Raw genomic sequence first — 17,500 nt, forward strand, 5'->3', positions numbered from 1 at the left:
CATGATGCCGCTACAGGTCTTCTCACCTCTGAGAGGGCAGCCACCTCAACTCCCAGTCGCTTCAATTCCCGCGATAGCAGAGGTAACCGCTCATCCTGCCGCAAGGACCGGATGTTCCAAGCGCCTACCCGGAAAGCACGCCTGAGGTTAAGCCTCGGGTGGTCACTCCGGGTGCACGCCACCTCTGCCGCTCCCGCCAACACAGCCCCAGATAAAGGGGGTCGGCAGGCTGTGGGACCGCCTATCCACCTGTGGGGTTCCCGAGGGCTTTCCCCCACAAGCTTCATGGTGGGTTGGCGCCTGCCGGGGCGCAGGCGGGACGAGTAACTCTCGCTCCAATCCTGCACCCCGACATTTGCCCTCCCAGCGGGACCCACAGCCCGCCTTACTTGCTGGGTGGGAGGGACAACACCCCTCCCCCCAGCATTTCCATTTAAAAAAGACGTTGCCAGAGGGTCATTCTGGGGGGAGGAGGACTGGCAAGGCCCACCTCCCCCGAGCCGCCCCATTTCCCCCGGGTGGCTAGGGGGCAGGAGTTGGTACGAAGCCAGAGCGTGTCCACACGCCGGTGGGCCATAACTCCGTACCTCTGGGGCCTCCTGCTGCTCCGAGATCCCCCACAGATTTAGCCTGGGACCGCAAGGTACCCAGTTACCCATGGGTGGCCACGAGGAGGCACTGCAGAAGTCTTAATGATGGAGAGGCTGTGACCTGGCAGGGGAGACTTATGCAGAAGCTGCTCCCTTTTTCGCACTGGGCTAGCCAGGGGTGGAAGCTGCAAGCGAGAAGGCTTTACCATATTTCAGATGAATTATACTGAAAATGAAAATGCAGTACACATATATCTCAAATCCAGTACATATATAGCTCAATAACAATCTTGCAATAACAATTAAAAATTCAAAGCAGCTTTTCTTTTACATGGGCATGAAAATTCAATGGTAGTCAAAAACATTATAAGAGGTCCAAACATGACTGGTCAACCAAACCCTAATTATCCCTTTCTATTGCAAAATGACCCTGCAACTGCATGGCCTGGCAATAAAGGGAATTTGCCTTCTGGGTTTCCATGAAATAACTGAGAGTCAAAGTATTCTCCACCATTTTTGCATGATTTTATACTTACAAGCTGCAAATATATTACCAATAAGATCTCGTACCAGCCATGACCTGAACAACTTGGCTCCACATACTTCTCAGGTTGGGTCACGCCAGGTCCAATAGACTTGTCCTTGCTCTCTCAAGAGCAGCAACCCGACTGGTTGACACCAGACACCTTGCAGCTCTTTGACTGGACCGCTGGCTCCCCATGTTCCTGATTCGCTGACATGGCTATCATTACTTGAGCTTCTCTGATTGTGTCAGTATTCCCAGTTTTCTGACACAGATTCATACTACTTAAGCTTCAGGATCCAGGAGCGAAATCATCAATGGATCACACTAGAGATGCATTTCAGTCAACCAGTAGCAACACAAAGACTGCCATGTCCTTCACTGACTGGGGAACCTCCCCAGCTCTCCCATAGAACTCCACATCACCAACAGCACTCACCCCTAAAACAGTGGGAACTCACACGCACTCAATCACTCCCTAAAGAGACAATGGCCAGTTCAAGTAGTAGATATCATCCTATCTACCACAATCTTTTCAATGCAGAAATTCATCAAACTCAACTTCAACTTATTTCAAAAAGCATGCAGATGAAACCAGCCAGCTCACTAGAAGGTACTTCATGTTTCTTGATATTTCTGAAGTCTAATACACACTAAATATAAAATCTAGACTTCCACATAAAGTATCTTGGCTGTTGCCAGGCAACTGAGACACTTTTACATTACACTCCAGGGACACTTTTGGGACATAACTTTATTGGCTCTGGACTGGCTACCAACTGATGCAAAATGATTTTGAGTTAATATCAAAAGTAAACTATAACATTACTGGCCTCAATATTCAGTGGGGGACAAAACAGAATTATGACTAGAGATCAACAGTCCATTGCATGACTTCTGTTGGATAAAATATCTTCTTATATACATGAATCAGCAACAGTATTGAGTGATTATTCATTCAGTTTTTCTGGAGCAGCTGCACCTCGGTCCTAAGTATATGTTGAGCACCTTTTTATCTTCATGTGCACAAGGCTGTAAGATTAGGTTCAAGTATGGAGGCTTTACGGTTAGCTGAAACGTGTATAGACAGTAAACCCATTCACTCCAGTTCTTGAAAAATCTCAGCAGTCACAATGGATAGAGAGAGATTTTCATTAGAAATTTCCTGGACCAGAGACCTGTCACACAGAGTACTAACAGGTACACAAAACAGCAAACTCCTGTTTACCACCAAGACAACAAAAGTGGCATCACTACATTAAAAGGGTTAAAGCTTCTTGTTAACCATTCATTCCTATACTTACCTATATATTAAGTCAACCATTTTTTTATGTCTTTCTTGACTATCAAATTGGCCGATTTTTTTTTCTTCTTCTATTTTTTTTTTTTTTTATTTCTACAGAAGGCTGAACACTCACCTTTCATGAGCTGTTGGACTGTGGCTATTTCCTCCTGACATTTACGTTGTTCCACAGCAATGTCATTTTCAGCTGTACATTGTGCAATTGTGACTGCACTGCGAGCCTCCTCCAGTTCTTCCTGCAGCTCTCGCACCTGAGAACGTAGCACCTCCAGTTCCACCTCCACTGCTCTAGTATGATCAGACTGCAGTCTTAACTCCTCTGTTAAAATCAAGACAAATGGGCTTTCACTTCCTGCTATCTGATGTTACCTGCATCTTCTGGAGAAGAAAGCTCAATAAAGGACTGTCAGCAGGCTACTTTATGCATATACCATTTATCTACAAAATTCATAACTTATATTATTAATGTGACTGAAAACAAAACCAATAGGATAAATATAAAATAATGAACAATGCCATGATCATCAACCAAGTGTTGTGGTGATATACTATACAACATCCATCTCACATGTTTCAAGATGATGAAAGTGTTTTGCAATGTCTACTCCTTGTGTAAAATGCAACAAGAGAGACCATTAACTAATGTGTTTCTATCTTTCTTTTTAATCTTAGAACCAAAGAAGTATAGAGTGAATATTAGCAACAATTACCATCAAACAGCAGGGTCACTGTGCATGGAAGTCACTGCTATCACACTGACACATTACAACATAATACAACAACTCTTCATGAGGAATTCAAATACTGTAAATGTACACAGAGCTGTCAGTGAGTCAAGACAAACAATTATATCATGCCCAGTGCAACCCAGCAGAGGTAAGCATTAGTCATCGATACTATTGCAAGATATTGGTTCTTGTAACAATGAAGATAGTTTATAATTTTTTACCAGAAAAATAAGTAATTATTACATGCCCGTACATCAATAAGGCTGAATTAGTTCATGAAATTAAGCTATATTAGTTCAACTTTTCAAAAACACTTATTAGTAGTTTCAAAGGAATAATTCACCCTATGCCAGTTATTTAACAAAGCTGTAGACTCTTCAGTGAAGCAGAAAATTTATTCACAAAGGTGTTGTATTTCCTCCATTCAAACTACAAACACACAACCATTTGGTTTTAGGTGAAGTGCTTGACAGTTGCTAAATTTTAGGTATTCATGCAGTTAGTCATCATATTCCTGAAATGACATTCCTCAAGTGATCACCACCACCACTATAGTGAACTTTCCCCCCAAAAAAAACTTGTGTCCTTTTCACACTGCTTTAAATATAAGAAGAATGTTATTAAACCAATGTTGTTATCATATGGTATATAATTATTTTTTACACTTTTTTTCATTAACCCTTTGCCGACGGGTGGCATGTACACACATGCCATGGCATGGCGGGACTATCTGCTGGGGGCATGTATGTACATGCCATGGTGTATGTATGGACATGCCAGTTTTTTTTTGTTACAATCACGGTAAAATATTATTTTTCTGCCACTGAAAGTGTGATTAAGTCGTTTTTAACACTTTCTCATTTTTACTATGCAAAAAAAAAAAAAAAAAAAAAAAAAAAAAAAAAAAAAAAAAAAAAAAAAAAAAAAGAAACCAACGATTTCAACTCCGTGATGCCGCACACTGCTTATTTTATTCAGACTATAGACTGAATAATGATTAACAATGGAGTCTATATAATAACAAAAATACCCTTCAGTCTCGATTTATCAGGAAGTATGGCAAGTAGAGACTTTAGAAAATAATGAAAACTGAAAAAACATCATATCTTCGTAGTATTACAAAGAAACGGCATGGGATGCTGGTATTTGGCATGAGTGGTCGCGCATGCTAGGGCGACGATATAAGCCCCCAGCAGCAAGGCCTGGGCCACTATGAATACTACCCGTCGGGAAAGGGTTAATATTCATATCCCTGTGTAGTTTATTGACACCACAGAGAAATGTAAAAAGGTTCCACCTCTCAGGTGCGACTTATTCAAACCCTAATATAAACTTTTAGAGCACATGCAGATCCATAAATCTCTGTTTTGTTTCCATGCTAATTCCCTAACTTCTGCTATTAAGATCTTTAGGATCTTTTTTATAATTAGGGGTCCTCTCTTAAACTTCATACCAGGATACTGAAATCTTATTTTAGATATTATTATGACTAGTTCAAAATTCATAACCAATATTAGGATAAGTAGACATTAATACTAACACTTATGAAGTAAACCAATTCCTAGAGGAGGAGGTTAACCTGATAATTGCAATGTAAACAATGGAGAGTATGTAGCTGTGACATAAACTATGTAATGGAAAAACTTTTCAAAAATTTGTTGTGCTACATGTTTCTCCTATATGTCCACATAAGCATTACTTCATCATTACTTCATTACTTACTCATTAATGAACTCATAACCATTTTTCCTACACTTTTCCATGCACTCTTTTGAAAATTTGCATTTGGGAAGGCAACATAGAACGGCTAATGGTGCAATTATTGTGTTAAAGATTAAATATGTAAGTTTTTATATACATCCAAGGTCTTTTTGGTATCTCCTATTCCAATAACCATCTGCAAGATTATTTAATATATGTTTAGCCTTACCTTCTGGTGAAAGAGCTACTATCTTTGCTTGTCTTATACTTTTTTCCCTTTTTTCTAACCTTTTATGTAAAGGCTCATCACTCATTCATGACTTCCTATTTGGCATCCATTTTGAATCAAACTCTCTTTACCATCCTCACTTCATATCCACTTCTTTTATTTTACTTTCAGTGATTCTCTAAATCTATATGAAGGTATTACTGCTAACTTTTAACTCGCCTTGAAACAAGAAGATGCACATCCAAAGGTGTCTTCAGACCAATAGCTCAAAAATATGTTCAATTAACTGTTTTATTAGTTTAAACTTTCATCTATAACATAAGCACTGATACCGTTAACTTTAATGACTACAATCCCATGATTGTAGTACATTAAGGTCAACATGCTGATGAATATATTACAGATTAAAGTGTAAACTAACAAAACATTTAATAAATGCATTTTCATGCAATTGGTCTGAGCACGTGCATAGCCTTAAATGTTCAATGACTCTATCCTTTTGTCTAACTATGGCTCAAATCTTGAACACTTGATTAATGTGGGTCTCTTTTAGGATTATCACCTCTGCTAAATTGTAAAATCCATTCTATAGTATCTATTCTGCACACAAGCACACTACATACAACTCAAAATCAGCATAAAACCCCATATACATGTGCTGAAGATTTATCCTCAAAAGGCCTTTTCTCCATCTTCCCCAGTCTGATCGACATCTCAAAGGCACTCAATTCTGCATATACCTTCCAGCATCCAGGCATCTCATCTTCAAATCTCACCTTCTTTCTGAAGATAGAGTTCCTTAAGTTTGGCCCTACGGAGTCCAAAGTCTGCCTCCTGTCGCGCATGTTCTTCCAATAATTTACGCTCCCGTTCCTTTAACTCCGAGACTTTGGCCTGCAGTACTGAAATTTTACATGAATGCAATTTGCAATTCAAGTCTACTGGAACTGCATCTTAAAAGTAGTGATCTTTTTTCTAAATATATAAGTGTGTGTGTGTGTGTGTGTGTGTGTGTGTGTGTGTGTGTGTGTGTGTGTGTGTGTGTGTGTGTGTGTGTGTGTGTGCGTGTGTGTGTGCGTGTGTGTGTGCGTGTGCGTGTGTGTGTGCGTGTGGTTGTATGTGTGTGTGTGTGTGTGTGTATGTGTGTGTGTGTGTGTGTGTGTGTGTGTGTGTGTGTGTGTGTGTGTGTGTGTGTGTGTGTGTGTGTGTGTGTGGGTGTGGTGTGGTGTGAGTGTGATGTGAGTAGTGTGAGTGTGAGTGTGGTGTGAGTGTGAGTGTGAGTGTGAGTAGTGGTGATGGTGTGCGTGTGCGAGTGCATGCATGTGTGTGTGTGTGCGTGCATGAGCACATGTATATGTGCATGCTTACATACAACTGTTCACCTGCATACATGCAAGGTTTTATGTATGCATATTTAGATATATATGCAAATGCTCTGACACATATGCACGTGCTTGTGCATCAGTCATGTACCTGAGCCCCACAGTATAAATAAGCACAGAAGCAGGTGTTGGTGCAAGTGTCATCGGAAGTGTGTACTAAATACTAGACGTGAATGAGTGAAAAAGCACATATGAGCTTGTTTAACCATACTAATAAAGTTTATTTTGACTGGAAAAAGCGACTTAAAATCAAAGCTAAAGATTACTTTTTGCTAACTCATAATCACAATTCATGTTTTAAGCAATATGAGCACGTTAAATAACTTTTAAAAAAACCTTCCTAAACTTACACTATATACCATAAATTTAGAGGAAGTGCTAATAACTTCAGCAACTTCTTTTGCTTTGGCATTACAATATACCCTTTATCACGAGATATGGTCAATAACCCTAACAAATTTAGCAGCAAAATAACCTCTTAATATAAAATAATTTCTGATGATGAATTAGATTCTAATACAGAACTTTGCTTGATTCAAAAGCAGCCACATTTATTTCACTGGAGCTATGAACTTTATCATTCACTTAAAAGTTCAAATATCTGACATTCTTCTTATCTACTAATCTCATACACTAAATGACAAAGGAGATGCTTATATTCAAGATAGGAAATACTAAAATGCGCTATGAAATTTATTGAAAATGTACAAGTGATAACTTTGTTCTGAGGAGAACAAACATAAGAATACTTCTCTAATAAGAAAAATCAAGTATATGAATGTGAAAGAAAATCTCTAAACTATACTAATTACTAAGAATAATGCAAATACAAGAAACATTATACCAACAAACAAAGTGCCGAGCCATCGCCTAGCATGTGAAGTGTGTTGCCAAGCCGCAACGATGTGGAGGCAATAGCTTCTTACTGAATGTTTGCCTGCCCCTACCTTTACCAGCCACAAAATTTATTCTTTTTTCAAACCATAAACAAATTACACTACCATATCTCCCCAGCTTTGGTGATTAAAAATGGCCTATAAATTTGTAATAAGCATAGTAAAGCCTTTCATTTACAACTTCAATTTCCTCTTAAGATGACAAAATCCAGACATACGGATTCCTTCAGTGGTGCCTCTCAGGTGTATGAGTATGTCTTGAAGGCCCAGCCCACACAAACACTCATGCACAGTATCAAGATTCTTCTTTACAATGCTATTAGCCCTTATTCTGCATACATTTTTTGTCATTTTCCAAGGTCTATATTTGTCATCTGTATCAAGATGGTAACTGACTGTTTTCACAGAACAAATTCCATATCATCTTTCCAGATAGTCTACAACTCTGTACAATAACAATAACAATATGTAACAATGTGATACTTGAGTTATATTTTCATTTTCCATTACAAACCCTGTGCAGATATAGATTATTGCACAGGGAGAAAGTATCATATCTGGAGCTGGTGCCATTCCAGGAATGGCCTACACACAATACATAATAATAATAATAATAATGATAATAATAATAATAATAATAATAATAATAATAACAATAACAATAATAATAATAACAATAATAATAATAACAATAATAATAATAATAATAATGATAATAATAAAAAATAATAATAATTTAGAGTTTGTTCTGACAGGCTCTTGTGACTTCAGTCAAAATGTGGCTTGTCTGTTTTTTGTGCTTCTAAACTGCACCGTGTTCAAGGAATGGCCGGGGTTACGATCCACTGGCAGTGTGGGAATCAAACACAAGTCAGCGAGACTACTAGGCAAGAACGCTACCACAGCACACTGATAAATAGTACATTCCAGCTTTGTACACTTCCAGCAAGACATCCCCATCACCCTCCACTCAGCAAAATATTTTTGTGACATAATATCCATGTTATCTGAATCCAATAGCCTCTAAGGTTCCCCCCCCCCCTTTTCATAGTGTGTCATGTGCCAGCCATTTGCTGCTGGATACTCAGTTATTGGCAGTCACTTGGAAAATGTGATATATCTTATAGAGAAACTACTCATGAAATAACCTAATATTGTGCATTTCCTATCAGAAAATGTCTAGATTAAACTACACTTGACTCCTGTTAGTTACTGTTGATAGTTGTATTTTTTCTTGTCACCAGAGATGCCTTCTACAAAATGAAATTTGCAAAAACATTTCTGTGACCGATAACAGACAATTAAATCTAAATTGTGGGAAATTATTAGAATAATCCATCAGTGTATTTGACAACCACCATGATTTTTATTAATGGTAAACCACTTAAAAAATATTTTTAATTTTTTTAATATAATCAGCTTGAACCTCATATACTTATCATACAAAGATTCTAACACAGAAAAGAATTAAGTCACTAATTACAATTTCTAATGGCTCTAGCTTCATTTGCTGGAACTAATTTCCTCTTCATTTTTCTTTTCTTCTTTGTCCACTCCTGAGGAGTTTCCAAGGATGCCTTTGACTCGCAAGAATTTTCTGTTGCACTTTTTTTTTTGGCTAAGCAAATAGACCATCTTCAACTAGTATAAAGGGCCATTATGTGTGGAAATCTTCAATGGTCCAACAAAATAACTTAAAAATATATGATATCTTTACTTGCACCTTTTTCTTATTTATCTTTGTATTTATTTTAGTTTATATTCTTTAATCATCCTTTTTTAAACTATGCTCATAGAATGGTAACCAATAACATCAGGTGTGAAACCCAAGGACAAAAACTATTTAAAGGAATAATTTTTCTGCTTCTATTTCATAGAAAATGTAAATTCTGATGTAATATTTTCTATATCACATGCTTGGTTTTCAAACTCTGAGTTCTTTTCAGTTCTCAAGCTGAAAAAATCACACTTGATTCTTAAGATGAACTAAATCTTTCCAGATTATTTAAGAGCATTACTACTATTCTTCTCTCTTTGATCTATGGAAGAAAAACCCACAATACAAAAACTAGATTTATTGAAAAAGAGACTACAGTTTCGAAATCCACCTGGATTCCATCTTCAGGTCTGAAGATGGAATCCAGGTAGATTTCGAAACTGTAGTCTCTTTTTCAATAAATCTAGTTTTTGTATTGTGGGTTTTTCTTCCATTGTATCAGCACGGATGAGTGTTTTGCTATTCATCTTTGATCTATGTTAACTAGTATACCAGTACTTGTTAATATCTTTTCTGAAATTGTGCAAGTATCTTGGTGTTGTAAAATAAGAATTACCTTTACAATATTATACAATTTGACTTTTGTTTCCACTGTCTAACTAATTTCTAAAGTCTTCCCCCCATCTTCTGACCATTAGAAATGCCAATGAGTGTTAGACACCTAAGAGAGACGGATTTCAAATTCTTCTACAAGGGCAGAATGCTAGGATTTCAAATGCAGAACGTGGTTGGAATCCAAATTTCAAGTCACATGTAGCCATAGCCTCAAATGTTATCTCACAATGCATTAATAGTTTTACAGAACAAGGCTGCAAGTAGTACACTTTGTATTAAAACCATTTTACAAGGCAGAGTATTTACAGTTCAAAAGTTGCTCCCAAATCTTTGGGGTGTGAAGGGGGAAAGTGTAGACAGCAATGTCTTCTCTTCTTTTAACGGAAGGTTCATGTTTGAGCCGCCGTGGTTACAGCATGATAATAAATTGTAGTTTTCATGTTGTGATGCTCTTGGAGTGAGTACGTGGTAGGGTCCCCAGTTCCTTTCCATGGAGAGTGCCAGTGTTACCTTTTTAGGTAATAATTCTCTCTATTTTATCCGGGCTTTGGACCAGCACCGACTTGGGCTAGCTTGGCAACCCAGTGGCTTAGGTAGGCAATCGAGGTGAAGTTCCTTGCCCAAGGGAACAACGTGCCAGCCGGTGACTCGAACCCTCGAACTCAGATTGCTGTCGTGACAGTCTTGAGTCCGTGCTCTAACCATTCGGCCACCGCGGCCTTGACGATCATGGGCTTCCATGATTTTTCTTGGCAATTTTAGAGCGGTGGTTTGCCATTGCCTTCCACCCGTTTTTTTTTTTTCTTTCTTTTTTTTACAACGTATAAAATGTTATCAAAAGTATGCACAGTGCAGGAGTACACAACATGGATATACATGTTGCTATATCTTTTATTGATATATATATATCATTAAAATCACATGCATACATTTAATGGGACACTGACTTATGCAAGAATGCCACATAATATAAGCACCCCCCCCCCACCCACAAATTAATGCAAATACTGTACCATATGACTAAGTTTTTCTTGGTAAAAGATTACACATTCTCTTCTACCCTTTTATCCATCTACAAACTTTGGTATGACCTAACTTGATGAATACAGCAGCCTAAAGGCCCATTCACGCATATCAGTGGTATATCAGTGCCCCATCCGCTCAGTCTGTCAGAATATCCCTACATTGCTACCAAAGTAGAGGGAATGTAAAATATTCCTACGACAGACTTAAAAACACAAAATAAAACAATATAAAAAATATCTGACCCAGTTCATTCAGTCCTCCATGCCACTGTTTAATATCACAGTTCTTAAAATTTAACTCACTGTTAACCAGTGTTTTGCACAACCTTCCTGGGTCATGTGAATGAGGCTAAAGTGACTTCAGACTTGTGAGGGGCTGTAACTCCTTAATCATTGCAGTAATGACCAATTAATCATTGCAGTAAAGACCAATTTATTACTACATTAATTACCAAACAAGTGAAAAACTGTTTGGAGCAAAGACCTTGGAAAAGGCTTGATGCACATGGTATGGGTGTACATGTCACCCAGAAAGGAGTCCAGTCATGCTAGGTCTTGTATGTACATAGCATGGCATTATTATTTGTTTACTTATAATTATAATCTGAGCAGTTAATCTCAAATGCATCATAAAGAATATATATATATATAATTATATATATATATATATATATATATATATATAATATATATATATATATATATATATATATATATATGTAAAACATATATATCTATATATATATATATATAATATTATATATATATATATATATATTATATATTTATACTATATATATATATATATAATATAATATATTATATATATATATTATATATATATATTTATTTATATATATATAATATATATATATATATATATATATATATATAAATATATATATTATTATATATATATATATATATATATATTATATATAATATATATATATGTATATAGGTGGATAGGCGGTCCCACAGCCTGCCGACCCCCTTAATTTGGGACTGTGTCGGCGGGGGTTGCAGAGGTGGCCTGCACCCGGATGACCACCCGAGGCTTAACCTCAGGCGTGCTTTCCGGGTAGGCGCCTGGAACATCCGGTACTTGCGGCGGATGAGCGGTTACCTCTGCTATCGCGGGAATTGAAGCGACTGGGGGTTGAGGTGGCTGCCCTCTCAGAGGTGAGAAGACCTGGTAGCGGCACGATCAGTGTGGGTGGTACACCTATACTGGTCGGGCCGCAGCGATGGTCACCACCTCCAGGGTGTAGCCATAGCCATCTCCAGTCGACTTCAGCCTGCGGTAGTCGAGGTGACACCGGTTGATGAGCGTATCATGGCATTGAGACTGAAGCATGCTTTTGGCTTCATGTCTCTTATTGCTGTATACGCTCCTACCGATGTACATAAACCGATGTGAAAGAGGCGTTTTTACGCCAAACTCGCATCTGTGGCAGACGATTGCCCCGGCGAGACATTCGCATTGTTCTGGGCGACTTCAAGCGGTATCCGGCTGTGACCGAGCTGGCTACGAGATGTCTGTCGGCCCCCATGGCTCGGGAGCTGATCCAGCAGCGAGAATAGCCTCCTTCTCCGGGACTTTGCTAGGTCCCAGAAAATGAGGATCTCTGGCTCCTGGTACCAGCGCTCCAAACTCGCATCGCTGGACTTGGTACAGCGATACGGGTACAGTGGCCAAGGAGATCGCCCACATTCTTGTCAGCACGCGATGGAGGATCCTCCAGAACTGCAGGGTTTACCGGAGTGCTGAGTTCTGTGGCACCGACCATAGGCTGCTTGTGGCTACCCTGCGGGTCCACTTCAAAACTCCCCGTCCCTCCAGTGGCCACCCTAAGGTGTTTCACTTGGACAGACTAAGGGAGGAGGAGTGTGCCCATGGGTTCGCCACGGCAGTCTCTGACCGACTCACGAAACCAACAACCTGATGGACCCAGTTGCTCTGTGGGAGTCCTTCAAGCGCGTAACACTCGAAGCAGCTCAGGAGTCCATTGGCGTACGCCCAAGGGACAAGGCAGAGTACCATCTCCCTGAGACATTAGAGGCCACTGAAGCGTGTCGCAAGGCTCGGCTGAATGGGAATCAAGTCTTGCGTCGTTCCATGGTGCGTAGGGCTTGGACACTGCTGAGAAGGGACAAGGAACAGTTCATCAGGAATCTTGCTGAGGAGGTCGAAGGCCATTTCTTTGGGAAATGACCTTCGCCCTGCCTACCAAGCCCTGAGAAAACTGAACCCTAAGCCCTCCTCACAGATGACTGCAGTCCGCAGGCGGGTGGACGGATCATCTCAGATCATGTTGGGGGGTTTGTGAACGTTGGGCTGAGTATTTTGAACAGTTGTACCAGGTGGACCCTCCAACAGTTAGCTGGATGCAAGCGATGTCTCAGTGCCTGTGCCGGACCCACCATCAGCGAGGAACCTCCTACCCTAACAGAGGTTAGGCTGGCGATTTCCAAGCTGAAGAGTTGGGAAGCTGCAGGCATATGTGATATCCCTGCTGAACTGCTAAAGGCTGGGGGTGAACCCATGGCTCGGGGGCCCGCATACAGTCCTGACTGCCATTTGGCAGTCTGGTACCATTCCCCTGACCTGCTGAGGGGCGTGTCATCCCTCTCTGGAAGGGGAAAGGGGATCGTGGGACTGTAGCAACTACCGTGGCATTACACTGCTCAGCATACCAGGCAAGGTTCTCGCCCACTTCTTCTGAACGGATCCGCAAACCCCTACTGAGGCACCAGAGACCGGAGCAGTCTGGATTTACTCCTGGCAAGTCCCCAATAGACCGTATACTAGCGCTTCGAGTAATTGTGGAACGCCGTCGTGAGTTTGGTCGTGGGTTGCTTGCAGCCTACATCGACCTCAAGAAGGCGTTTGACTCGGTGCATCGGGAATCTCTATGGGAGCCTGAGGCTCAGGGAATTCCAAAACAGATTTTGGCCTGATAGCACCTCTATACTTGTATTGAAGTGCTGTAAAGTGTGGTGGGGGTATGTCCCAACTTCTCCCTGTTATTCCCGGGTGAGGCAGGTTTCCTTGCCCACACTTTTAACCTTGGGATGGACTGGGTAAAGGGCAGAGCTACTAGCCAAAGTCATGGGAGCAACACTAGCAATATTAAGGTCTCGGACCTTGACTGCCGACGATGTGCCATCCTATCTGAGTCCTTGGAGTCACTGTGGGCTCTTGAGCATTTGCAATGAGGCGAAGCCCTGGCTGAGGTTCCTGGCCAGACCAAGATTCAGGACTTTGGGGGCCGTTAGGGACCCGTTTTAGTCGATCCATGCTTGCGGAGGACGTTGGTCACGAAAGTTTTACATACTTGGTAGCGTAGTCCAATCTTGGGTTGTCAGACCAGGAAGTCAGTAGACGGATTGCTGGCACAGGACCATGACTCGTCACAAGAGGTTTTGGGGATGTCGGTTCCTATGCAGAAGGCCAAGCTGGTGTCTTCAAGGCCTTGATACTCCAGTTTTGCTATGGGGAAACGAAACCTGGCGCTATCCAGTGCCTTGGAGTCTCGCCTTGATGCCTTTTGTAACAAGTCCCTTCGCGGATCTGGGGTACAGTTGGCAAGGACCACGTTCCAACCGGGGTTGCACCGTGGACTGGCATGGGCCTGGTTACTTGCATAATCGGGATCGCCAACTCAGGCTATATGGCCACCTAGTCGCCTCCTATGGACGGGCCCTGCCATCAGGTTGTCCTCTCTGCGAGACAAACCTGGGTGGAGGAGACCTGTGGGAAACGTCTAGGAGATCATTGGCTTGGGCAGCTCGACGAGACCTGTCGCGAGGAACTAAGATGGGGCCCTGTGCCTGCCTGGAGACTCGCCTCGAGGGATTCCCCGTGGCCCGGAAGGAAGGTGGATGCGGGCCCTGCGCCCCCTCGGCGTTAGCCCCTTTATGATGATGTGATATTATATGTATATATATTGATATATATACATAACTATATTATAGTAATCATTATATATATATATATATTAATTATATATATATATATATAATATGTAAAAATATAAATTTTTTAATATATATATATTTTATATAATATATATATATATAAAATATTATATATTATTTAAAATATAAATATATATATATGTTATCATATATAAATATATTATATACATATATATATAATATATATATATATATCATATATAGATATATATCATATATAGATATATATTATATAAATATATCATATATATCATATATATATATATATATTATTTGGGTGGGTGCTTCACGCGCAAGGTAATGTGAAGCGATGGTGTGGTAGCCTAGATAGTGTTAAGCGCTTGCATGCCTTCTCGCTTGCAGCTTCCACCCATGGCTAGCTCAGTGCGAAAAAGGGAGCAGCTTTTGCATAAGTCTCCCCTGCCAGGTCACAGCCTCTCCATCATCAAGACTTCTGCTGTGCCTCCTCATGGTCACCCATGGGTAACTGGGCACCTTGTGGTCCCAGGCTAAACTGTGGGGGATCTCAGAGCAGCAGGAGGCCCAGAGGTACTGAGCTATGGCCCACCGACATGTGGACACGCTCTGGCTCCTACCCCCTAGCCACCCTGGGGTAATGGGGCAGCTCGGGAGAGGTAGGCCTTGCCAGACCTCCTCCCCCCAGAAGACCCTCCGGCAACGCAGCAAGTAAATGGATATGCTGGGCGGAGGGGTGCTGTCCCCTCACCCAGCAAGCAAGGTGGGCTGTGGGTCCCGCTGGGAGGGCAAATGTCAGACCACAGGATTGGAATGAGAGTTACTTGTCCCGCTTGCACCCCGGCAGGCACCAACCCACCATGAAGCTTGTAGGGAAAAGCCCTCGGGAACCCACAGGCAGACGGGCAGCCCCACAGCCCACCGATCCCTCCCTTTTTTTGGGGTAGCGTCGGCGGGGATGGCAGAGGTGGCATGCACCCGAAGTGACCGCCTGAGGCTTAACCTCAGGCAAGCTTTCCTGGTAGGCGCTTGGAACATCTGGTCCTTGTGGCAGGATGAGCAGTTGCCTCTGCTATCAAGGGAATTGGAGTGATTGGGAGTTTGAGGTGGCTGCCCTCTCTGAGGTGAGAAGACCTGGTAGCAGCACGATCAGTATGGGTGGGTACACCTACTACTGGTCGAGCCGTAGCAATGGTCATCACCTCCAGGGTGTAGCCATAGCCATCTCCAGCTGACTTCAGCCCTCGGTAGTTGAGGTGACACCAGTTGATGAGCGTATTATGGCATTGTCACTGAAGCATGCCTTTGACTTCATGTCTCTTATTGCTGTATACGCCCCTACTGATGTTTGTAAACTCGATGTGAAAGAGGTGTTCTACGCCAAACTCATATCTGTGGCAGACAATTACCCCCGGCAAGATATTCGCATTGTTCTGGGCGACTTCAATTTGGTATTCGGCTGTGACCGAGCTGGCTATGAGATGTCTGTCAGCCCCCATGGCTTGGGAGCTGATCCCAGCAGCAAGAACAGCCCCCTTCTCTGGGACTTTGCTAGGTCCCAGAGGATGAGGAATCTCTGGCTCCTGGTACCAGTGCTCCAACCCACATTGCTGGACATGGTACAGTGATATGGGGTACAGTGGCCAAGGAGATCAACCACATTCTTGTTAGCACACAATGGAGGATCCAGATTGCCGAGTTCTGTGACATTAACCATAGCCTGGTTGTGGCTACCCTACAGGTCCACTTCAAAACTCCCCGACACTCCAGTGGCCACCCTAAGGTGTTTTACTTGGACAGACTAAGGGAGGAGGAGTGTGTCCATGGGTTCACCATGGCAGTCTCTGACCAATTCATAGAACTCAACAACCTGACAGACCCAGTTGCTCTGTGGGAGCTCTTCAAGCATGTAACACTCAAAGCAGCCCAGGAGTCCATTGACGTACGCCATAGGGCAAGGCAGAATTCCATCTCCCGGGAGGCACTAGAGGCAACCGAAGCGTGTTGCATGGCTTGGCTGAATGGTAATCAAGTCTTGTGTTGCTCCTTGGTGCATAGGGCTTGGACACTGTTGAGAAGGGACAAGGAACAGTTCATCAGGAATCTTGCTGAAGAGGTTGAAGGCCATTTCTAGGTAAACGACCTTCGCCAAGCCTACCAAGCCCTGAGAAAGCTGAACTCTAAGCCCTCCTCACAGATGACTGCAGTCCAATCAGCGGAGAATGGACGGATCATCTCAATTCATGTTGGGCTGAGTATTTTTGAGCAGTTTGTACCAGGATAGTTTGGGATGCAAGCGATGTCACAATCCCTGTGCAGATTTCACCCATCAGCGCGGAACCTCCTGCCCCACATTCTTCTGAAACAGATCCGCAACCCCCTACTGAGGCATAAGAGACAGGAGCAGTCTGTATTTACTCCTGGCAAGTCCACAATAGACCGAATACTAGCGCTTCGAGTAACTGTGGAATGCCATCATGAGTTGGTGGGGATTTGGGCTTGCAGCTACTTGACCTCAAGAAGGCATTTGACTCCGTGCATCGAGATTCGCTATGGAGATCCTGAGACTCGGGAATTCCATGCAGATTATTGGCCTAATAACAACCCTTTATACTGGTACTAAAAGTGCAGTAAAGAATGGTGGAGTCTGCCCAACTCTTTCCCTGTTAATTCAGGTGGGGCAGGCTGGTGTCCTTGCACCAATACTTTTCAACATCTGTATGGACTGTATGAACTCGATCACAAGAGCATTGGAGGTGTTGGAAACCTATGAAGAAGGACCAAGCTACGTGTTTTCAAGGCCTTGATACTGCCATTTAGTCTATTTGGGGAAG

At 42.0% G+C, this 17,500-nt stretch overlaps 1 protein-coding gene across 1 annotated transcript in view; it reads right to left on the reverse strand.

The window, feature by feature from the left end:
* Nucleotides 1-2,472: 2,472 nt before the first annotated feature.
* LOC119598627 (rab GTPase-binding effector protein 1-like) overlaps nucleotides 2,473-17,500 on the reverse strand; it is an 82,909-nt gene continuing 67,881 nt past the window's right edge. Inside the window, exons 2-3 of the mRNA XM_037948315.1 lie at nucleotides 5,851-5,976; nucleotides 2,473-2,735 (exon numbers count right to left, since the gene is read on the reverse strand). Coding sequence (XP_037804243.1) covers nucleotides 2,488-2,735; nucleotides 5,851-5,976 — 374 coding nt within the window. The 3' untranslated portion in view covers nucleotides 2,473-2,487. The remainder of the gene's footprint in view (nucleotides 2,736-5,850; nucleotides 5,977-17,500) is intronic.

Source organism: Penaeus monodon, chromosome 41 (genome assembly GCF_015228065.2).
Source record: "Penaeus monodon isolate SGIC_2016 chromosome 41, NSTDA_Pmon_1, whole genome shotgun sequence".
In the NCBI taxonomy this organism is placed as follows: domain Eukaryota; kingdom Metazoa; phylum Arthropoda; class Malacostraca; order Decapoda; family Penaeidae; genus Penaeus; species Penaeus monodon.